The sequence below is a fragment of the Lates calcarifer genome, linkage group LG14, assembly GCF_001640805.2.
Source record: "Lates calcarifer isolate ASB-BC8 linkage group LG14, TLL_Latcal_v3, whole genome shotgun sequence".
NCBI classification, from domain to species: domain Eukaryota; kingdom Metazoa; phylum Chordata; class Actinopteri; family Centropomidae; genus Lates; species Lates calcarifer.
Window position 1 is genome coordinate 3,275,980 of NC_066846.1, and position 25,643 is coordinate 3,301,622.

The 25,643-nt window shown below is 42.8% G+C and overlaps 1 protein-coding gene across 1 annotated transcript in view; it reads right to left on the reverse strand.

Annotated features, from left to right (window-relative positions):
* The window catches only part of nrxn2b (neurexin 2b), a 609,692-nt gene that overhangs the window by 23,329 nt on the left and 560,720 nt on the right, over window positions 1–25,643 (reverse strand). Inside the window, 2 exon segments of the mRNA XM_051075715.1 lie at window positions 4,379–4,468; window positions 17,498–17,669. Coding sequence (XP_050931672.1) covers window positions 4,379–4,468; window positions 17,498–17,669 — 262 coding nt within the window.

Consider the following 25,643-nt stretch of genomic DNA (forward strand, 5'->3'; position numbering starts at 1 on the left):
GAAGTTGGGCTGGTTTGGGTAGAACACTATGAATTAATTGTGTTTGACAATAGAGATGAAGGGCCAAATGCGGCATGAAGTTAAGACTGAAAGCTTTGTGAGGCAGCATGGAGCCCTGAGGTCCTTGAAGGCAGCTGAGGGCGCTGAGATTGCGGCGGCGAATATGCAGGACTCTGGAGACAGTAGATTGGATTTAATCAGATGTGGCTCTATCTCTGATCCTATATCTGTATGTAGATCTTAAACAAGTGATAGTGTTGCGGGAGAGCCACAAAGAGAGATAGCATGGTGGTTAGCTGGGGACTATCTTCTCTCTTTTTATTCACTCCAGCTGTGACTGTGCTGTTTTTAGGCCATTTCATGGTGGGGGACCATGAAATAACAGCAAAGTGTCCCTCTTTTTCCAGCGACAGAGCTGCTTTCTTGGAGCCACTTCTCCACTCATGAGCAAGCACGTTAACATTTGTGCAATTTCGCCATGCTCTCCTCAAATATGGCCATAATAGTGCAGAGATCAAATGAGAAAACAAGATAGTAACTCAGTGGGATGCAAAGCTCATCAAGGCTGCACTGAAAGACAGATAGACAAATTTTCTCTCTGTTGACTGCGGCCTGATGTGGAAGAATCCCTGAAATGAAGCTAGGATTGTGAAGTGCAGCTCTGGACCAGTGCCTGGCCTGGAGATGTTGATTTGGGCCCTGGCCCCATACCAAGTGGGAGGACGTGATTGCTTTTGATTAGGGATTGGGGGAGCTTACACCAGACCATTAAACACTGAACATTAAACCTGGTTCTTCAACTTGCTTTTCAGGCCACAGAGACCTTATGTCCTAGTATTCCTCCTCTCTCCTCCTCCCTACAACTATGTAGCTCAACTCGGAGCTTGAACGTCACGCTGTTGGGGAGCTCCAGAGGGAAGGACTCGTTGCCAGAAGAAGATGTAAAGCTCCAATTCTGTGGGGAGCTTTATTCACTTCCTTGCTCATCTGTTAACAGGAACAACCAAGGGAAATTGATTCCTGCTGGTTTTCTGTAATCTTTATTTTCTAGTGGAGCTCCCCGATGAGTCGGAAACTGCAACACATTATTACTGTTTCTAAAGAAAAAAGGCTACACTGACATAGGTGAATGTTTGCCAAGCTTTCGGTGAAAACCTGGGATGACAGATCCATCATGAGGAGAGAGAAAGATGCAGGGAAAAGGGGGACGCATCTGAGGAAGTTTTGGCTCAGATAGAGCTGTTGAAAACTTTTGGGACTCTGATTTTTTCCCCTCCATTGAGTCCCTGTAATGGCTGCCGTTTTGGATTTAGTCAGCAGGCACGGAGTTGGCCAGAGATGCTCGCTCTGATCTGCCTCACACACAGCAGGGGAGATAGGATAAGGGCTTCAGAATGAGATGTAGTGACACAGTGCAGTGCCACAGCACAGCTCTCCTTTAGGACACTGCTGGCTCCAATGACTGCCATGATATCCTGGTGTGACCAAAATACTGATTTGGGAGAGTGATCGCCAGCGATTAGTGTTCTTATTTTGCTTCTGTCCACACATGAACATAATAGCGCACGAGTCTTGAAATTAATGACACTGTTGGGATATGAAAGATATGGAGGTTTCCCATGCTTGCTGAATTTTGCAGAATTGATGAAACATTAAAAGGACATGGAGAGGAGACCCATGGGGCTGATTGTTTTGTGCTCTCTGGTCAAGAGCTCTGAAGCATGTTAAGAAGCAGTGATCTAATAAAATCATCAAAGATCAGAGACCAAAACCCCTTATTGGTAACAGCCGGGACCATTAGTACACATCTATCAGGAGGAATGATCCCGGCTGTTTACCACACATGACATGTCTGTCACTCTCACTCAAATGTTCGTCATTCACACAGGATAACAGATATACACAACAATACATTCAAAACATTTCCCATTTCCTGAGTGGTGAAAACAATAAATGTTAAAGGGACCTTTCTTCAAGTACATTTTGTTTAAATGATCCAGAGCAGGTGCATCATTTTAGAATTTGGTGTTCAGTTATTTGTTGTGTTTTAACCCTCTGAGTTTTGCATGACATGGAAGTGGAAACATGGGGAAGAAGTTGCCACTTGGAGTTTTTTTCTTTTTCTTTTAGTAGTAGTTAGAACTTAGTTAGCTTTTTATTTAGTTTTTGTCCCGAGCGATCGCCGCAACCTGTCCAAGTTCTTCCAAATACTGACATCCAGGTCCAATTGCACTCAAACGTTAAACATCATTTATAACAAGGTTATAACTGAGGGCTCTCTGAATTTGTCACCAGCAGGGCAAAGCTGGAAGATTCACCAAATTGCTTCAATTTGCGGCCAGGGTTGGAAGGTGGGGAGTCGTGAGAGAAGCCCTCAGCGGTTAGTGTGGGTGAAGTTTGATTTGCTGTTAGGTGGTTAGATTCTGCTTAGAAGGTTCTTAGCTTGAAGTTCTAGCTGCTTCCTTATCAAAGCAACAAACAGCTTTAACCCTTTGAGCTCGGAAATGTCCGCTAATCCCCCTCATCATCTAGACTAATCCGTCCTTTATGTCATCTCAGAAATGTTTTTTTCCAAAACCACTTTGCCTCTTAAGTCCATGACGTGTGTATGACTTTTGTTTTTTTGAAGGAATCCAATCAAATTAACAAATAAGCAACCCTGTACATTTTTTCTGAAAACACTCCCTGATCAAAGCCCTCACTTGAGGTTTGATGGAGATTATTTGTTTATTTCTTCTTCCTCCTTTCTCCCCTTGCTCTCATCTAAATGATTGGATGCAGGCTCATTTCAAACTATAGAAGAAAGAGAATTATACATTCAGTTTCAAGCTCATTCTCTTTAGAGTTTCATGGTATGCACAAATCATTTCATAAGTGGGTAAGTCATTTTTTATTGATCAAGTTTTTCATTCAACTTTCATCTCCCTAGCCTTTTTAATTCTGATTTGTGTCCTAACTACCCTGAGCTGGAGTGAATTCCTCGATGCACCGGAGGAGAGCAGAAAAGTCAGTTCATATGAGCTGCAGATGAATGCAAGGATCATTTTGTTTCCATGAAATAAATATGCAAGTGCTTCATTTATCTTGTTTGTCTGTCACATTAATACTTTATTTTGCTTTTGGAGACAAACTTTATCTTCTGAATTCGTTCAGTATTCACAGTATCTATTCAGGGGAGCCCTGAAAGTTAAGATAATTTCAATCAGTCTCGTGCAAATAAAAAAGCTAATGCAAAGCTTTATGTAAAGTCTCAAAGCTTTGGATATTCTGATAATCTAAATCAAAACCATTCATTTGTATAGATGATCAGTTTTTATATTTTTGCTTTTATTCTGCTGTATGGTACTGTTGGTGCTCACTACCCTCTCTCCTGACTACCAGACGTCACAATATGCACAGTGCATGAGAAATAAATCTCTGCGATGCTTTTGCTGCAACACAGAAACTATTTTAAGACTCAGCTCCATTTAGCTGTCTCTCTGATTTATTTGACTCCTCTCCTTTTTTTAAGAATCAACCACCTTCAGCAGCACAAACACACGGCACATGACAAAGACAAAGGGGTTGGGACATTCGGCACTCAAAGGGTTAAAGAATCATCACTTGGATGGGACCGCATTCGACTTATGGCACTACTTATGCATGATGTCGGGCGGTAAATGGCGCCCACTCGCTGCAATGAATGCAGACTGATTACTGAACAAACACTTCAACAGTCCCTTTAACTTTTAGTGACTTTCATGGGGGAAGTCTCTTTTCTTAAAAATCCAGTAATAAAGTCTCTTTTTTTGGTTTTCATGAATAATTAAATATAGTCAATGCAAATTCACATTCAGCCAACAAAAGACACAGGAAAGAAGCAAATGGAATCAATAGGCTATTTACATGTGGTCAGGTTATTAGGGGGTTATGTCGGGTTATTTGGGGGTTAATTCTCTGAAGAGATGCAGCCCCAGTTTAAGGTGCTTTGGATATGGTCCCCTAGATATCTACATACCAATGATAGAAAATGGTCACTACTGAAGACTATATGCTGCCATTATTAATGCCAATTATAGCACAGTGAACAGCTTCAACTGGCAAGCTAGTTTGATTAGAAAATATGTGACAGAATATAAGGTATCTTCAACAACACCTTATTTCCAGGTTGGTTTTCAGATACCAGTTGACAGTAACTGAAATGATTGAGTTAGGATGCGTCAGCCAATCATTGGAATTAGGCATGTTGAGTCTATGGTGGATTATAGGGGACCTGTAGTTCTGTTCAAGAGCCAAATCACATTCACCCTTGTTGTGTGGCACTGCACCTCCTCCAGAGTGGTGGTTAACGGTAGGTTAGGCGGTTAGATCATTGGTGGAGTTAAAGGGATTTTATTACCTTTGTCGAGTAGCCACTCGTCAACTACCCGACCGAGTCGGTATGGGATTCTTTGTCTAGCAATAGCCAGGCGCTCATTATCAAAGTTCCCTTTAAGAAATTTGGAGAAGACAAATTAAGAGAGGTTACAAAAAAATCTGGAAGTTGAAAGGTTAGAGGTTAGAAGGGCAACATGGCAAATGTTTAGCAAGTTATGTACTTTAAATCAGCTTTAGTTAGGACAGGAAGAACTTGAGGATGTGTTTTTGGGCTGGTTTGTTTGGTTAGACAAGTTAACAGCATTCTAGTTACCTTGAGTTTAAATGATTTTTAAATGTACTAACAAGTTAAACAGATTTATGAATTATTTAGATATAGTATGATTACATTTGTAGAAGTGCTAACTTAGGATAGCTATTCGCAAAGTGAATACACTTTAGAAATACATTAGCAGTAATGAACAAATTATGCTAGAATCACACACAGAACCAGCAATCATTGAGCAACAGAATTACTACTGTGTGAATGAAAGCAGGAAAAGACACATCAGTGTCAGCAGTAAAGCATTGTTATTTCACATGAGCATGAGATAATCACACAGCACTAAAACACATTTCATGGTTGTTTCAAGGAAGACATATTTTAGTTCCCATTACACACAAAGAGTTGTTGATTAGCAAATCACAACCTCCCGAATCCAACAACAGGACAGCATTCTGCCCGTGGAGCATCACTTCACTTTCAATCCGACATTTCTAATTCAACTAAAGCGAAAAGGATTTAGTGAAACTGTCAGCACTCTGTTTTTCTCAGGTTTTGTTCCTTATGCATTAATTGGGCACTTCTCAGTGGCACTTGGCAATTAGCATCACTTCATCAGCGTGTCAAAGAAGTTCCATCGCCGCTGTGCAAACTTATTATTCCTCGCTTCACTTCAATCAACCTCTGGGTCATGCCGCGCACATCTCCCAACACAGTTGATAGGGACAAAGCTGGAATTAGGGGAGATGAGGGCTGATGGTGGCCAGGCTGGGGGTTTGATGAAGTCTAATGTGGTGGCAATGTCAGAGAGCTTAATTAGGAGTTATTGTCTTATGTCAAACAGCAGTCGGCAGATTACAGGCTAAAAATCAGAGAGCTATGCCAGCACAGTGATCCCCCCACCCCTCCCAAAATGGGGTCAGGGAATCCCTAGGCGTCCTTGAGGAGGGACGAAGTTCTGGGGGGGTTCCCAGAAAATGGAGAACAAGCTATTATCGCTATGATTTTTGAGAAATTATACAATTTACAATATCTGTGAATGAAAATTTTAATCAAAAATGCGTCACACGAGGTGATACAAATCTGCTATGAGGATATCATCATATGCCATCAAGTGTCCTTAATAACCCCCTATGACTCTAAGCACCATAGCTCTGAGAGAAATCGATTTATTTATGAGTTTATGAGTACAAGTTCCTGTTCTCTTCTGGCTCAGTTATAACTGTGAGCCAAGTACACTACCACAAAGCAGACAATTCTATAATGAACTCTATCTGTGATTTCACCCTAGATCACCATTCAACACTATCTTAAAAGTCTCTGCCCTGACTTTGAGTCTGTTTTAGTGGCTCTGTGGCATGAAATGTTGAAGAGCCATTGTGCTTGACAAATGGTGCAGAAACGATCCTGCAGAGAGATGAGTTGGAGACTGAGGGAGAGCTCGGGAAGTCTAAATAGCAAACAGGAGAGCTCTGAAGTAAATCCTGCATCCTAACTAGTATATAGTTTTGATTTCGCTCCCCCCGCTGCTCTGTGCTGCCGCAATGATCTAAAATAGACCACCTCTCCTTTTCTGCAGTACATACTTCCACTCCCTAGGGGTCTCTCTACCCACGCCTGCCTGCACAATAATGGCTCACACAGGCTGAGGAGGTGTGTGAGTGCGTACTGTACATGAACATACACAGTTGTTTTGCATGGGGAAGAGGGCCATGATGAAAAAAACATAACGAGAACTGAGTGGAGAGAGAAAAGTAGAGGGAAGGAGGAAGGCAGGAATGAATGACAGACAGCAGATAGATGGAGACGCATATAGAGGGCAAGTAGGTTGAACATGTAGGAGTGAGTGGTTCCATGGTAACATATGAATGACTTGTGCCATTCGTATGCTATACCTGGACCTCTCTGTTCATCTGGGTGAGAAGTGACTCAGTAAGTGTCAGATTATGTGACTAATTACATGCGTGTGTTCACATTGCACTTAAGATTAGCTGGGTAATACTTTGCTGTCTGGAAAGGCAGCACAGCAATTACAGTGCAGCGCACGCACACACACACACACACACACACACACACACACACACACACACACACACACACACACACATACACACAGGCCAATTTTAGAGATGGCATGGGCAGTCTGCAGCAATCAGTGAATTAGAGAAGGAGAGACAGGTAGCTCAGAGAGGAGAGAGGGAAAGATGGAAAAAATGAGAGGGGTGTGGTGGCGGGGTTACTGAGAAAAGGCGATCAAAATAATAACAGAGGCAAAGGAAAACAGTGGGAGGCAGTAGTCCTTAGTGAGATGAATCAGTCCAGTGCGTGCATGCTCTCTTCCTACTTGTGCATCTGCTATCTCGTCCACAAATCCTGTCTAAATCTCCTCCCTCTCCTAACTTTCTTGTCTGAATCACACTGAGGAAGCCGCTTCCAGTAACTTAATCCTATGAAGGATCCATTTTATTGTCCAAATAATTGTTGATAATGAGCATGAACTGGAGAAATGCTGTTCTCCCTCTAGTGGCAGCTGTTAGATACTGCAGTCCAGAAGCTGCTTCTCAAATGGCTTCACCCTCCTATTCCTCTATTCCCTCCGCTATGGAATCCTTCCTTCCTTTCTTGCATCAACCACTCTTTCATTAATCCCTTTTCCTTGTCCTACTCACTTATTCAGTCCTTCTTGCCTGCTTTTTTCCCTCTAACCACTCTTCCTCTCTGCTTGTCCTTCCCTTGTTCTCGAACAATCATTCATCCACGCTTCATTCTGTCCTTTTCTGCCAAAGCACATTTTCCATTATTTCTTCTTTAGCCATTACTCCTTCCTTCTTCCATCTACTATGTCCCCCCCTCTGTTCTTCCAGTTTTCCCTTTTATTTGTCTATTTCCCTTCAGTTCCTTCCTTCATTCTTATTCCTTCAACCAATTTTTTTCTTTAGTTTATTGTCAATTCTTCCTCTATCCCTCTTCCACATTTCTCTCACTTGATCCCTTAATTCTCTCCTTTTGTTTTGTTTTTACTGTCACTTCATTTCATCCCTCCATCTCTCCTCACTGCGTGCTAACACAGTGAGTTTAGTGCTAGGAGATTAAATGCGGTACATTGTAATGTTGGCATTGCCATCCATTACTTCTCTCTCTCTCACACACACACACAGGGTCTTAGCAAGTGCTTAGTGAGGAAAGTAATACATGCTGAGAGCAAAGTGTGTGTGTGTGTGTATATATAGTATGGAAATGTGTGTGTGTATTCTTTCCCTGGTAAACAAGGCTGAGTGACAACATCCACATCAACAACAAAAAATTACTGTGGAATCAACAGACAATGGTTTTGTGTATCTACTCAAAACAAAAAGACAGACAAGGTAGAGAAAAGTGGGGAAGTGATGGAAACTGTGGTGAACACAGGGTGATTGTGAGTTTTAGGGGAATAAAAATGTATGGAGAGATACAGGGAAAAAAAATGATGCCATAAAGTTGTGTCAGACAAGTTTTTGTATCATCTACACCACAGTGTCAGAAAAAAATCTAAATTCCTCCGTGTCCTGCTTGTTTGTTTGCATCTGTTTGCATCCTCGGAGAAATAAGTCATTCTGAGTGAACCAGTGAAACTCCCCACACCCCCCCACCCCCGCCGCTCCTCTCCCCCTCCAGCTGAAGCCTGCTCTGCATGAGAATGGGGGGATAGATTAAACAGCTGGGCCCTTCTCTTCTCCCTCACCACCATTATCGCACTCGCTCCGCTCCCAGGACTATTCCCTTTTGCTCGATATGAAAGATGGCGAAACAATGCTATCGGACCTGGCGCTCAAGGAAATCTGATATACAAGAAAGAGAAAAATAAACTAGTAAATCAAACAGTGGCTCTAAGCTGTTGAGGAATATATTTTTCCTTTAATAACCTACCGTGACTTATGGAGACCAGTGGCTGTGGTTGGTTTACATGAAGACTAATGTTCCCTTGAAGCTGCACTCCACTGATTTTACATGTCAACGTCCATGTATTTATCATGTGGAGAAACACTTGGCCTATGAATGTAGCTGTATAATTTCTTTCATGGCTCTGGAGGAGAGAATAACCCTGATGATGTCACAGTGATGTCGTCAGGGTTATCTCAGCATGGGCTTGAGATAAAGAATATATAAGGCAAAGGAAAACATGTAAATAATAAAATAGATTTCTCTTCACATTTCAGAATTGAATCTTTCTAAGGCTTGTTTGTTTAGATGGCATAAGGAGACATTATGCACACTGTGTTAATGATCTGTTACAGCTGTGATTCTCATTCACAAGCCATACTGTACAATTTGTGGACATATGGGGAAAAGCTTATGTAATCTAATTATAGTGGCAAATAAATAGCTTATCTTAAATAAAATATATGATAAGTATGAGCCACAACCCAGCAGATAATGTGCGTGTGAACATCAGAGGCTGGTCCACATGTCCCTACAGCAGTCATGTACGTTTGTCCAGCCAACACACCTGCGGCTCTGTAACCCCCCGAGGCTCACACCGTCCACCTGAAATGCTCTCTCCACTCCGGAAGCCAGAAACCTATCTTTCCCTTCTCTCGTGCCCCGTGTTTGGCGCCTGGAGCGTCAGCTGGATCAGCAGCCACGATGGGCCCCTGTCCCGAGCAGGTATCACAGCTGCTGCGCTAGGAGCAGGGCAAGGACACGCTGATTGACTGGCACCTCTGGGAGACACAAAGCAAGGTAGAGGACGGGCGAGAGACCTGCGCGGCGTGCTGGGAGTGTAGAGTGTCTGTTTCTGTGTCTGTCTGGGAGAGTTGCACTCTAGTGTGCTGATAATCCAGCATATGAATCACACACTGTCCTGTCTTGCCTTCTGTCTCCTTCCATATCAGTGCATATGTGTGACTACATGCGAGTGTGTGTGTGTGGAGACTCTCCAAGGAACCAACTGTATATCATGTAGCTCTGCAGGCAGCCAGATGCCCTTGTACAGGACACCCACATCGGAAATCCATCCACAAGAATGGAGATTACATTGGAGACGATTGGCCACCGGCCATCCTGCTCTCTCTCCCTCGCTCTAACAGAAACCTCTCTCTGTCAAGCTAGCCTCATTCTGTTTTTCATTAGGTAACTTTAGATGGATTGCTCTCATATCCACAGGGTGTTTTTGAGAGCAGATGGGGAGAAGAAACCACTGTCACATGTACTGTAACCCTGTGCTACTGAATGCATCTCTGCAAATCTTTTCTGTCTGTTATTAAACCCCAAAAGTCTTATTTTCTTTTTTAAAAAAGTGATCTTTCAAGCTATTTCTGATACAGATAGTTTCAATAATTTTCTAGGGTGTCAGTGTACATAATTCTCCACTGAAAACCTAGAGAAATTACACAATTCTAGAAAACTCATGAAACAAGAAAAACGTTAAAATAATCTTCACTTCTTTTAAGAAAACAAGACTTCAGGCAGCTCAAAAAGGGATGAAATTTACATAAGATGGCATTTTTTCCAGCAAATTTTTTCTTCCCCAACTCTTTTGAGCCCAGAGATTGCCGACAACTTTTTCCTTCATGCGAAGTGCGCAGGAAAAGAAAGCAATTTACCTTCCCACCACACTCCTTTGTTCACTGTAAATACATCGCCCACTGCTAGTTTTGGCATACATCTGAAACAGATGATATCTCACTGTTTTAACTGCTCAGCTCTCTAACTTGTCTTTCATCTGTGCAGCAGTTATCAGTCCAACAGCTCGTTTTCATTTCCTCCCCTCTCTTCTCACTTCGACAGGATCCTCACCACAGGATCCTCGCCACCTTTCATCTCGGCCACGGTGGATTTGTGCGAGGGGGGCTGCTGGAGTGAGCCAGAGAAAGCCCCCCACCTCACCCTCCCTCCACTCATGTGGAAATCAAAGTTGTCACTTCTCTAATTACCCAAAGCAATCTTCTCCCTCTCCTGCTCTGCACTACTTAGCTGTGTCTCCCTCTTTCTCTCTCTCTCTCCCCATCATTACTTTCTTCACTATTTCTCTGTTCTCTCCCCCTCTATCTCTCTCTCTCTCCATCATCCCATAGCCACAGGCCAATAATTGGAGATACCTTCCAACTGTGCAAGATCCAATCAGAAGGAGTCACAGAGCACCAGAGGCCCAATAAGAACCCACAGAATGAGGTGGAGCTGTCATCAATGACAAGTTACTAAGCTGGCTGACTTCAGTTACCTCTCTCTGGATTTTTCTGCTGCACGTAGGTGTGCGTGATAAACTGGTAACTGACTATATTCGTCGTTAATCACTTATATGATATAATGATCATGTTTTGTTTGTACAGTCATAACCTACAAAGTTCAAATGCAGCGGAGTAAATAGTTTCATATTTCTACCTTAAATGTAGAAGAAGCAGAAATTAAAAGTAAGTTTAAACACTTAGTTCTTCTAGAATGGAAACACTCAAATCAAGTACTAGCACCCTAAAGTTAGACTTAATTATCATACTTAATTAAATGCCTTTAATTACTTCCCACTGCTGGTGTGTGGACTTCTATGTGCTATGATATTAACTTGGTAGATGAGTTGGACTTTCACTCCCCATTCCCCATCCCCCACCACCACTCCCACTGCAACAATGCAAACAATAATTACCTTAAGTGCTATTAATGACAGAAAGCACTACACCCTAACAATTGGCTGAACCTAGCTTACAGTACATATAGGTGTTCCTCCCAGACGCTGTGATAGTAAAGATGGACACGAGGCCACACTGTGCTCTGTGGATCACCTCACTCATGTATCATCTTCTGACACACAGGGCTGCTTCCATACTCTCTGCTTAGAGGCCTGAGCTAGTGAAGTGAAATCTAGTCCATGCTCACCTAAAGTCCATATGCCTCCAGCCATTTGTCTGACCGTGTTGTCTAGTATAGAGTGCATCGCTCTCCTGTCCTAATCCTGTTGCTCTCCCCTATACTTTTAACATTTTAACTGGCTCAGCTGAGTGCTTTCATACTGTTTTTGCCAAAGGGAAGAGGATAGCAGATCTTCTGGGCTGCCACAGCTTCCCCTCCTCACATTGTCTCTTTATCTTCCTTGCTTATTCACGGCTGGTTTTCTTTCCCTCTGACTGTGGAGGTCGCAAAGACAAAGATGGATATCTTGGAACAGTGGAGACACAAAGGAAATGATAAAAAGGGGAGGAGGAAGGAAAGAGCGCAGCAAAGAGCTTTGTTGACCCCTTTTCTTCGACCATTTATCCGAGGAGTAAGAACATCTTTACAGCTCAGTCGGAGGAGCTGGAGATGTTCCTCGCGGGCACAAAGAGTCTCCCTCTTCCTCTGTGAATCCACATCTCTTTACTTCCCCTTCGTCTTCACGCTGAATGGGTCCTCTAAATATCTTACAGAGTGAAAATAGAGAATAATAATAGCTCTCTCTTTGTACTATGCCTGCCTTTCCTCTTCCTTTTGTTGTTTTTGATTTACGATCTGTATTAAGTGGTGTGTTGGTCTCCTCAAAATGAACACTGTCATACCTGAGTGTATCTCAAGTAGCAAGTAATTTGTGTGTTATTATGAAATCATTCCCGACGTGTGTACAATGTTGCAATATATGTGTATCGGAGCGCTTGCGTATGTGGAGCGTGCATGTGCTGTATCATACTGTACAGACTATATGTAATCTTCCCTGCTGTGCAATCCAATTTGCGAGGTGCTTATTTCTCAGTAACATGCAAAGCCTCATCCATCACAGTGCTGACAGCAGTTAGCTTCCAGCTTGCATACTGGATCTCGTCCCTCTTTTTTCCCCGCCCAACCTCTCCTTCTCCATCTCCCCCTCTTCTCGTTCTTCTTCTCCTTCAGTCAATCATTTTTCACCAATGCATCTCTGGCACTTGATGTGGACTACTACTGCTTTTTGCCTCCTCGATCTCCCATCAACCCCCCTGCCCCAACGCCACCTCCTCTTTCTAATTTTGCTCAACCTCAGCCCTGTCAGAGATTAAAGCAATGTGACAGTTTCATAGTAGATTTACTGTCTGTAAACACTGGCATGTGAAAGGAAACAGCAAGTGTGGAGGAAAGACGGCACACTGTGCGCTCTCATTGGTCATAATGACACAGTTATGAGGCAGCAAAATATGGTAATCACAGCCAATACACTGCTATGGTGACAATATAACTACAGTTGTAAAATGCAGAATGATTATCCAAAGCTCAGGGGGTACAGCGATGAAGTCCAAATGCCAAGTGTGGTGTAAACCCTGCAGGAAATGGATGGATTTTTTCAGAAGACCCCCTTTTTACTGTAATGTCATAATTCTCTGTGGTGAATTACTATAATCACCAGAGTTAATGTGTGGTGAGAGGCAAGATGATGATAAGACTTGGGGGGGGGTGGGGGTTGTGACACAGAAGAAAAAATGGAGAAGGAGACAGGTAGGCATTCATTCAACAACATATTGTACACTCGCAGGTGTACACAGGTGCATATACATAAAGGTACAGTATATATAAATAACCACACAAAACATACTAAGATACACACCAAAACAAATGCATACTCAGTCATTTACACACAAAACCACACACACCCCTCTTCACCACCAGAGCATTTTCTCTTTCTCTCTCCTACTCTGATTTCTTTTTGGAGGCAGCAGCTGCTGGAAGGGCAGCTTGCTCCTTATAAGAGGGGGATTAATACTGTAGCAGGCCCCTACTCACTAAATCTGACCTCCCCCCTGAGTGTCTGAGCACCATGATCAGTTATAGAGCCGGAGAGGTGGGAGAGAAGAGAACAGTAACATGGAGGATGAGCACAGGATTTCAATACGAGCTTATAAGGACACAGATGCTGATCATCATGTTGCAGGTAACTGATTGATAATTGATTGATTAACAAATTATTGGCAGACAAATTCTTTACGACTATTTAAACAGAAAATCAAAGATAAAAAATGTTACAATACTGTTTCCCCTGCAGGATTAGCAACTAACTTCTTTAGAAAATGTTGAGAATAGGGATGCACCAATCTGATACTGATGTCAGATATCAGTCTGATACTGACTCAAGTAGCTGTATTAGGTATCAGTGACAATGGGAACAATCTTTTTTCAGTTCAATGATCAAAGATTTTTTTTTTTAACCAAGTTGCTGATGCACAACCAATTATTATTTTGATAATAAACAGGGTTTTGTCAGTGCAGTACTCTGTTGTCTGTTAAGCTAATTTTAGCTAATGTTAGCAAACTTTAGGTACATTATGCTGTGTAACAGACATTACTCATTTAGTTCACTGACTTAATGACTTTCCCTTCTTGAGCTACTGTTACAATAGGTTTTAGCATTATCCTGTAATTATTACTTGTAACAACTGTTTAGTAAAAGTTACACAGTAAAACGAGCCTAATGTATTTAGCTTGTGCTGAACACTGGCTAATGGGACCATAAATAGAAATTATAAATTAATGGCAGTGTGTTTATTTGAAAATAATGTACACCCTTGAGCCAATCAGAAATTGAAGGGTATTGTTGTTCAAGGCAGTGGTATAAAATTGAAAATAAACTACTGCAGACTAAACAATTAGCCACATCAGGTCTGCTACCTTTGTCACAGCAGATGACCAGTAAATAAAAGGAATCGGGTGTGAAATGGTGCAATTATATTCCGTATGGCACTGCTGCTAACATCTGCCTGTTTATCTGTGGCCAGGTTGAGGTGCTCAGTGAGACACAGGGATGCTTTTATTGAGCCAGTCTGCCATTTTGGGAATGTGGGAGGTGGGGCGGGCCAATAACTGTTGCTGCAGGACCCACCGGGGACACCTGACACACTGGATTAGCTGGCTAGACGCTCTTCTGACACTTTTTGTCTGCTCTCTGTCCATCAAATGCATACATGCACACACACAGACACACATTTAAAAAAAAAAAAAGCATGACACACACAATGCACTATGTCATGCACGTAGATGGATGTGTGCGCTGTCGCACATAGAATCAGACACGCACCAAAACACCCACATACACACACACTCCCCGAGGACTACAAACATCACTTCGTGGGACATCAGGAGACGTGTTGCTTTGCCGTTGAATGTGCCTGACCCGTGACGACCATGTTTGCTGTCAACATCCTGTCTCTCCAAATCATCACCTCGCTATGGCCTTCTGTTTATAAGCCTGCTGCTGGCGAGCCTGGGCCTTAATGGAGGCTCCACACAGAAAGCAATTCAAACACATCTGAATCTGACAAATCTTTTGGACTGCAGCCCTAATTATACACAGAAATATGTGTGTTTCACAAAAAGATACACAAAGATGACCTGTCACAGTCTTTCTTGTGCAAGATGACAGATTTATGTTTTCTCTTGTATCTTGACCATCCTTGTCCTTCTCCTCTGGGAACTTTTACATTTCTTAGGCCATGGTGTACAAGAGGATAAATCCCATGTGTACCTCTGTGTGCACAAAGCATTCGACAGGGCTCAAAACCGCAATAAGATCCCATCGAGACTGCCTGATGTGGGTCACAACAGTCCTTCTGGGGAGGGAGATTTCACAGGAAACTGCACTTCCTTGTTTTGTTAGAAGAAGCAGATAAATTTGGCACCTGTAACAACTGACAGAACGCCCCATTGGAACTACCTTTCATGACAACTTGTTCTATTTTCTTCTAAATCTGGCAACATGTACATTTTTAGATGTTTTCAGTGTTCTACTGGGACAACATAGCAATGATATTGCATAATATACGCATCAAGAAAATGAAGTAGGTCTGAATACATTTCCAAATTGTGAGTATAGAGTGTTTTGTCCTGTTTAGAGAATCAGAAGATGTTTAAATCTCCAATGTGGGTCACAGGAACTTGTTTCAATGAGGGAGCTCCCCGTTTTTCTTTTCTACAAAATATAACGTCACTCTGTCTCATCATACACCTCCTGTCTCCATTACTAAGTTGCCATCCCCACACCCTCCCCCCTCCATCCTTCACTCACCCTCTCCCCTACGTATTCCTCCGCCCTTTTGTGCCTCTGCCTCAACCGAGGTTTTGCTTTTCTAATGTGTAACATCTCTGTTTCCCCAGGACGCCACCCCGCCAGACAATGACGACTGGAACCTTCAAAGCGGGTGCCGGAGCCATCAAAGGGGAAACCCAAAAATAGTCTGAGTGTATCTAGCTCACATAAATGAATCAAAGCTATTCTGCAAAACCCACTCCCCCCCACCCCCCCCTTCTTCATCCATTTCCTTCCCTTAATCCCCATAACCTCCTAAAACTTCAGACGGGCTCCAGCCCCCTGCTGACAAACACAAAACTCATCAAGTAAACCAACAAACAACAACAAAATAACACTCTTCAATTCTTGATCAGCAGAGGAAAAGGAAAGAAATGTTTGAAGAAGACAACAACAGCAGCAAGGAGGGTGGAAGGGAAGAGGAATAAAAAGAATTTAATATGGACTGTGCATTAATGTTTCTTGATGAAACAAAACACAGATTTGGATGATGACACTCACTTGCCAGTGTTAACAGGCTGCTCTGATGTTATCTTCTAAGTGGTTAGCGCTATTGTTAGTTGAAGGCTCCTCATTGGAGCGCGTGCTGTAGCGAAAAGGGCTGCATTTCCATCATAATAACAACTGAAAAGAGTGAACTGTCACAGGGCGCTTCCTCTTCTGGCTGTGATGCATGCCCCTCAGTCTGGCCTCGCTGTGCTGATGGATGAGCGAGAGAATACGCCTTTCTCAATGCCAAAACACAGCCTCAAAATATGGGATCACTGCTGTGACAGAGAATGTCACAGTCCCACTGCTCTATATGTCAACTAGAGTAAATATCACGGCCACATTAGCAGCACTCTCCCTGCTGTTTGAAACAATGACGATACATAGATGGTGCTTTTAGACAATGGAGATGGAACACATTGACTTCAGCGGGGATGGAGATTTACAAGACACGGACATGATCAGTGCAGAATACAAACACTGGTGGACAGAATTGTTTGCAGATATGTGAATGTACCAAAACCTCAAACTCCTGCTTTAGTATTCAGGTTATTAGTTTTCCATGTGATCATTAATACCCAACACTGGCAGGCAGTAGAGACTGACTTAGCCTGGTGTTTACCAAATGCATACTCATGATGGGAACGCAAAATGTCTTCCTTTGAACAACCATGAACAGAGGGGGAAAACAATGGAGAGAGAAATTAAGTGAGAGCTTCTGTGCGACCAAAAATAGCCTCATAATTCGGGCTGAAATAGAATTCTATGATTTTGGTGAAACAACATGCGGGGGAATTAGCACACTCCCAGCAGTGACTCATCGGGTGTTTGCCCTCATTTAGAGTCTGTATGTGTAATGATGTTGTGTCTGTGTTTATCTTGGAGCCGAGGCATGACTTATAAACACCTCCACATACTTTCTCAGCGTGAAGTGTCCTCCCTCTGTATCCTGCCCAAAACCCATGCTCCCCCAACCCTACCTGACTGGCATATTCACATTGTACTGGCCTTGATTCAACACTGGCTTTCACAGTGCCAGAAGCTACAATGGCAGAGTAACTGCAGAGAGGTGGATGCTCTTAGATGGGAGACTGCTTGGCTTAGGAGGGTTGTTTGGCTCTTCCTGCCTTTTAGACTAGAACCTGACTTAATCACCTAGAATAATGCAGTCATGCTCTAAATATGAATGTCATGATAAATAAACCAGAGCCCTATAAAGATCCCTTTTAGAGGCACATGGGAGGCTGAAATAATGGATAATATTTCATTTCCAAAGCTCCTTCTTTTCTCTCTCCACTGTGTTTCCTGGTTTATCTGAGAGTACAAACTGCGAAGCTTCTAATTGAACACTGACAGCTCCCTCCCTTCTTAAGTCCCCAGATTCGGACCCCTGTTCCTACCTGAGGGGAAACGTTCGATGACGGGCTGGTTGTCCACCTGTAGTGTGGCATTGCCACCACTGCGTGTGAATCGCACCACGTGGTATTTGCCGTCGCTCACCATCACCGCGCTCTCCTCGATGGTTATGTCGTCCGTTCCCACGTTGAAGATCACGCCGATCTTTCCCCGTTCCTGTAGACAGAGAGACAAAAGACAACGTTGTTAGGAGGCTGCTACCTCTGCACGGAACAATCAAGAGTCTTCAGACAGTTTTTACCATTTTGAAAATCCCATGAAACTTGAATTTCCTGGGAAACTCTGATTATCTGGAAGTGGGTGTGGCTGAAAAGTTCTGCCCATCCAATCAAGTCACAGTGCCATTCTCTCCATAACTAACAACTCACTCCTTAACACTTAAAACTGATCCCACACTAATTCACTGCTCTATCATCCTGCTTCAACAGGAAACACAACACATCAAGGAAATGTGATACCAATTCACTGATTCATGGATCCAGTGACTCAGCAACATTTGGAGGAAAAATTATGACCAAAAACCTGCAATACTCATGTCATTCCCATCAACCTCGGCTGTACTTTGTGTTTAATGCTAATATTAGCCGATGGTAACACATGAAACAAAGCATGGTCATTGTCAGTATGTTAGCATTTCGCTCAAAACAAGTGCTCAACTATACCTGTCTGAACACTGAGGACAAAACTAAAACCACATTTCAGCAGGTATATGGAACACTCAGCCACTAATACAGCTAGCGTCTCACTTCCACTGCATAATGGAGGACCTAACAAGAAAAAAATCTAACTTGTGAGAGAATGCGTTACTCTGAAGCAACTGAACTGTCAATTAAGTAGAGCTGCATTGCAATATGATACAGTTACATTGCTTTCATCAAACCATATAACCTGCAGGTTTAACACAGTACCCATGTAAGGCTGCAGCTTTGATGAGAAAAATCTAAAGATATTTTTCTTGAGTCATCAATAAAGCCCTCCGAGCCTGTAGTGTGATGACGCCGGGAGCATCAGACCTCACACACATCAGCCTGGTAAAGAACAGAGCACTTGTTGAGGACTCAGGCACCTTTAGTATTCATCAACCCGGTGACCCCCTCCCCTCCCCCATCTATTAGTGTTGACAGCCGCCCACTGCTTCGAGTTTATTACAGTCAACCGCCTACTCTACTCTCATCTCCCGCCATCTCTCTCCTCTCCCTCTGTGGTTCCTGTCCTCAGTCCCAGGAAAGGTCAAAGTCATTTACAGAGTTACAGTCTGCCAGAGAGGCACAGAACAAGGGTGAGAGTGAGAGAAAATAGACAGAGTACATATACCAGACAGCACTATTACAGACAAATTCTCTGTCTAGCAGTAAATCTTCTGTTGCAGTTTTGTTCTGCACACCCATAAGACTCTGCTTTAGAAACTGCCATGCTGCCTATACTTATACACTTCCTGGTTGTCACTATGGGTCAAACTCATTTGCAGACAGGGTCACTTTTGCACACTGCTATCTGCCCACTGCAGCAACACCTTCATTGATTCCATTATCTCATTAGCTATGTGCATTTATTTTGCCGCCTTCCATATGCCAAGATATTCAGAGGTGAACGCGTGGCTTTCGCTCGCAGGGGTTTTCCATTATTCATGGCTGATTAAGTATTTAAAAAAAGAAAATAAAAACCCTAATGTTAACAGAACTTAAAATAGCAAGTTAATTGAGTAAATAAGTGCAGAGGTTGTACAGTAAGTTAATGAGCGGTATAATCACAGCCAAATTTATGTACATCCTAACCACTCTTTGGTGGCGCATGAAGTGGGTACAGTATTTAGCCAAGGCCACGGTATGGCCATGCACTGATGACAGCAGTGATTAGGCTATTAATTGAGCATGCTCAAACGGCGCAGCAAGAGGAAGTGCTGCTGGACGTGATTAATGCTGTAGAGGGATGAACAGAATATAAGACACAGATCAAGAGTAGGAGCACAACAGGAAATGGATATAGACGAGCGCTCTCCTCCACGAAGATCAGAACTAAGTTAGACCAGGATGAGTTTCTCAGAGTGGCGCTTGATGGACTGCTCAACAGATGATCTCATTCTGCAAAGAGGCTTGAACGTCTCAAATGGCAAAGTGCTTCCAGCTTCTTAGGCACTTAATCAGTTGATTCATGTTATGAACTGACCCTTGCAGTCTTTCCAACCCGCTCTCTCCACGCGTGCCAAAATCCAATACCAATTCTAAGACATGAATATGAACACTGACAGAGAGTGATTAGCGAGGCGCATGTGAATGAAATGTAATCAAAGCTCTGACTATTGATACCTTTGAGATACTGCAGCAAGAAAAAAAAACCAAAAAACAAAATGGAGAGGGTGAGAGAAATGCTTTTGGATCGAGTAGAAATACCAGGATCATCTCCATTACAGCCCACGCACTAGGAGGCTTAGAAGAATCATAACACCTTTGCCTGGAGAATTAATTCAATTTGCCAGGGCAAAGCAGAATGAATCCATGCTATTATGACTGAAAAGCAGAAGGGAGAGTGAATTTGAGTGATATTTACAGAGAGATTAGCATTTGTGTTCCGCAACATTAGGGTTCTTCCCGGTGCTGAGGGAATGTATTGAGCCCATTACGGTGGGAAGCCGGTGGGAACCAGTGCTTTTTTAAAAATGATTTTAGTGTAGCAGTAATGACATTTTAATGGCCATTTCCCTTAAGCGAACATATCTCTGGAAACAGAAGGAAAAAAAAAAACACACTCTTTGAATGACTGGGTGCAGTCAAGCCTGCAACATTGAAATGAAGGGACTGGTAGGTAACTGACAATAAGCTCTGGCTGCTCTTTAAACACTACAGCTTCTAAACTAGTGCTTAGCAGCCCTTAATCTGCTGCAGCTGTCGGCTAATGTCAGGAGTAAGAATGTTACGTATTCCTCTTTTATCCAGAGGTTAGCTCATCTTCCTTTTCTTTCTGTGGGTCAATCAGTGGTGTAGGTCCACTGTAGACTAGAGGGAAAACACTCTACTTCATGATACATTTTCAGTTACATCAGATTTCAACCTGAGGCCTGAGGAAGAGCATCTCTCTGAGGTTCAATTAAACTATCAAAGATCTTCAATGGTAGAGGCTACGGGACTGTAATGACTTTTGGTTTCACAGAGAAAGGTTTTATCTGATTTAAAACAAAGTTAAGAAAAGATTTTCTCTTGAATATTATTCTAATTACTCAAGCACAGACTTGCTGCCCTTGCCAAATATCTGAGACCTGAGTACAACAAAAAAAGATGTTTTTTCCAAGAGCAGAAACTGCTGATCAGCTTCTCACACAACAGCAAGTTGAAGACAGACTTGAGCTGCCAAAAAAAAAAGTTTGTGTAATCCTCTCTCATTAGAGTCTCTCCTTCCTTTTTCTCAAAGACAAAGAAAATTGGCTTTGGAATTCCACGCAAGAGCCACAGATGAGAAAAAGCAGTGCTGGAATATGGAGAGCATTTCCATCTGAAATATTTCAACATGACCTTGCAGCGTGCGGGGAGTGCGTCGAGGTAAACGCTGGCGGCGAGAGTGGAATGAGAATGAGGAAATGCCGGAACGAGGCTGCAGTTTGACTTGTGTGTATCGGGGGGTTATCAGGCAGCCTCAGAGAGCTCTCGCTGATCACGCCGAGCAGAAAAGGAAGAGGGAGAGGAGGAGGAGGAGGAGCAAGGGGCAGAGAGGAACACTGTGCGATAAAAGGACAGAGGGAACCTTGATGATCCTCCTGGGCCTCAAGGTGCTTTGAGATCAAAGCTCCTTTTGAAGATGTCAAGATCTAGTTCTCTATTCGCTGCACACGCAGTTAGTCAATTAAGAAGGGGGGAAAACCGACAAAGAGGGAATGCGAGTGCATTTTTGAAGGATTTGTTTCTTGGTTTCATTTCTTTATAGACAGCTTAATCATGATTGCGCTTCTTCTCAAAACACCCCCTTAAAGCTTCATCTCCACATGCATATTCTTCTTGATCTATTTGCATTTCTTCAACGTCTTTCTGCATTTCCCTCTCAGATCTGATACGTGACTTCTGAAAAAGGTGAAGCAGAAAGAGAAAACAACAGAGAAACAACAGAGATGCAGCTGCTGGATGGACTGGAGGGTGGATTTAGCAAGACTCTGGCAGATACACTTTGCAGCTGTTTAAATCACTCAAGGTGTTTTGCATTTTGCTGTATCAACGCGCTTCACAAAAACAGTGGTGGAAAACGTGGCTGACCAGCTCAGGAATTCGCTGATGCTGATGATTTGGTTTGACAGATTTCATATTAATAGTCCCCCTGGGTGGTGGAAATGCAAACTATTCATCAGCTTCTCTCTCATTTCCCCAATAATGATCTATCACATCCTGTATCTGCTTGAGCCTAACTTGACATACCAGTCTAAGTATTCAGAGCTGCTTAGCTTATGAATCAGCCAGTGGAGCGGCATGGACAGAGAAATGACTGATAAATAGATTTTTACTGGATGCCTGACGAAAAAGCAATCAATTTTTTCATCTTTCTCCATGGGCGCACACACACATATCTGACACTTCCACGTGGTTTAAGGCAGCTTAATATTTCATACAGCGTTACAGCTTGAGCAAGCATTTGGACTTCTATATACCAGCTCTCTGCACTAATGTTAAAATCTTATGTGCTATTTGCAGTTATAGATTGAAACTGGTGACTATCTTTCTGAGATACCCCAGAGGCTTCTACAGCTGGGCCTGATATTCCATCATATGGCATCTCTGCATCTGCCTTTTGAGGGTAATTCGGGCTCTATACGGCTAATCAGCTTGTCAACATGTATGCATGATGCCTAGGAGTGGAGATCGGCTGTGGCATCTGCTACAAGGAGAACAGTATAGTGGAGCTAATCTTCCACTCTGAAACTGCAGCGTTATGTAAGAAGAAATAGGCTGTTGCATAACATGCAGACTCCTCGCCGGCTAAATCAGCCACTGCCCGTTCACCTAACGTCTTCAGAGCGTCTGTGACAGAGAGACGAAAAGACCAAGGGCCAACAGCCATTTTGGATCAGGCGTGCTGCTATCTAGAGCTCAGATTTCATGTCATCCCTTTTCATCAGTCACCTGAAATGACACAGGGATGCATGTGTGTCATTTCAATTTGGGCGAGAGGGGCGACAAAGAAGGAGGCGGCGACAAAATAGTCACTTTGCAGAGAGGTTATGCTCGGATTCATTTACCACACCTTCTCTCTGTTTCTGCTCAGAGGACTCATTTGTATGTGTTTGCCGTGATCTCAAGCAGTCACCTTGAGAGAGCCCCCCCCATCTCCTCATCTTAATAGCACTTTATCTCTTCTTTCTTTCCTTCCCCACCCCCCGACTCTTTCTTTTCTTTGCCTCATTTCAGCATCAGTGGTCACTATCCTGCTTTTTTTTCCTGCTCTGAAAACGCAGAGCCGCAGCTCTGATGGAGAATCAGATCTCATTGCAAAAATCAATGAGTTGGACAGATGTGGTGTGGAAGTGTATATGTACTGTATGTGTGTATGCGTCCGTCTGAATGTGAATCTCCATCTGAGCATGACTCATGCTGGGCTTGCCCATTTGTCCTGGAGTACACACACACACACACACACACACACACACTGGCAGAGAGCCAAAATGCTGCAGAGGGAAGCAGCGTTTATGCTAAAGAAGGAGAGAGAGGAAAAATAAATCAGCCAAAACATCATCCTGTATAATCCTGATTATGTTGTCAGCTAGCACCAAAACTCCTCATTCACTCTGTGTCAGCCTCCGATCTCAAACACCAGAAAAACAACACACACACACACACACACACACACACACACATATATATATACTGGCTTGATTCGGGCATGATGTGCAGCACTGAGTCTGTTGATGGATGGTGTCCTTCAGCACAATCACTATCAGACCTGTAGGTTTGAATCCCACCTGACCCACTCTGCTACTCGCTACAAACACACACACTTATATGCAAACATGAGAACGTCCTTGAGCGAGGTTATGCTGAGCCCCGCCACACACCACAGCCTTGTTTACAAAGCTGCAGAGAGCTGATGGATACACACACACACACACACATACACACAAACATAAACCCACACACAGACACAGGGTTTTGTGTATGTGTTTCCCTGGTGGCTGGGATCCAACTGATCGTACAAAGCGTGAAGTGGGGCGTTGCTGCTTTGGATCTGCTGAACAATTGAAACCATGCTCAGTCTTACATCAGCACTTGTGTTTAGAAATTGTGTGTATTTTGAAAAAAAGAATGGAAAAGGAAAAAACCTAATACTAATATATGCCCTTGTGAAACAGGTGGTGCTGGAAACTCAAGGATGCAGAGACGATTTGTTACTAAGTCATGGGACACAACCAGAAATTCACTGTGAGTCAGTTAAACAAATGTGTTTTAAAGTTCATAAAAGTTGAACTGAGTACAGTAGTTCCATTCAAATGAATTGATTTCTGTCTGAAATTTGGCCTAAACCTACAATGATTGATTTTTTTGGCCACCAGGGGCCAGGGGGCAACACAACATTTTGTTCTCCACCAACTCTTAAGAAAAATATCTGGCTCTTTAGGTTCTAAATGTTCCACTATTTTCATCAGCCTGCTTGTTAAATTTGTTGGTCTGTTGTTAGGTGTTGAGCAGGTAGTGCGCAGTGGGTTTATGAGAACATTTGGTAAAGATGGTTGCCTGCTGCAGCTGGACACAGTGCAGTGAACACCAAAACAATGAGCTGCAAGATGCTAAGTTACAAAGGGTCACCATTTACATTAGACAGAGAAATATTGATTCAAGCAGCTTTATTAGATGCTAGCACTAGGTTAGTTAGTGACTTAGTAAGGTGCAATTTACAGGGACTGCAAAGACAACAAGTTCATTTCCTCCATAAAAACACTCCCAAGAAGCACACTTCATTGCCACCTTGCCTCTGGGTATCACTCCTACAACCTTCTGGTTACACTAAGCATCTCTCACTACCTCTCCAAAAAATCTAGAGACAAGAAGTCCTCCACTTCTGACAAAAGCAAGACATCAACTTAAAGTATCTGTCAAGAGTTGCCTGCCTGCCTCTCAGTGCCTTATCATAGAAGAAATGAATAAATCTGAGTGGTGATATTAACAGAATATGTCACCTTAGAGCTAAAATAGAATCATCATTTACATCTCAGACTCCCTTGCTGCCAAGAGATGTGTTAAGAAAGATTAAATTTATCAGGATGCGCAAGTGAAACTTTAACATTTCTAAGAGCAAATATGTTTCATGTCGCTAACCAGAGATGGATGGAGGATGGAGGAGATAAAGTAGAGAAAAGGATAAACAAAGCACGCGGGTTTGAGGAATAATGGAGAGGGGCAGGGAGACGTGGAGATACAACGATACAACAAAAGAAACAGCAACAAGAAGGTAAATAGAAGAAGGGGTGGTAGGAAAGAGGGAAATGAAAGGTACGGGGAGTTACAATGCTGGAGCTGCGGGGGCGTACTCCTTGAGGCAAAGCCAGAAAATGATCTCTGTTACTGTGGTGGTAGAAATCGATGTCCAGCCGCCCACTCTTCATCCCTTTACCAAACGCCCTGGTAGGCCCAGACACTGGTAGGTACCGTCAGTTTGGATGACTTAATCTGGGACAAAGAGGCTTACAAGACCAATAAAGTTCCACATCCACATGCTTTTATCCTTTTTGTCACTTAAAAAAAAAAAAAAAATCAATTATCCTTTGCCTTTACCAGCTCCACATAATCCTTCATCAAAACACTGAGATATGGCAATAATCCCTGAATCTGCCACCAAAGCTAATTAGACTGAATACCTTTCCAGAAACAAAGTGGAGCAATAACTGATGACTGACTGACATTTTATCAGTGTTATAGAAGTATTAGAAACTCAAGCAAATTATGAGGACTGTGTTTCTGAAAGCCTCTTTGTTTCCATATGATAACTCTTTGCTAGCCTGGTCCCAAATCTCTGCCAACCTTTTCCATTTCTCTGGCTATTTGAATAGCAGATGCTAAAAAGGTGAAATTGAAATGGCACTTCACTCATTTCAACCATCAGTTCTCTGCTGCCTATTAGAACAATAAGAGCCTCAAAATCAATTTTTGACTTTCCTCACCT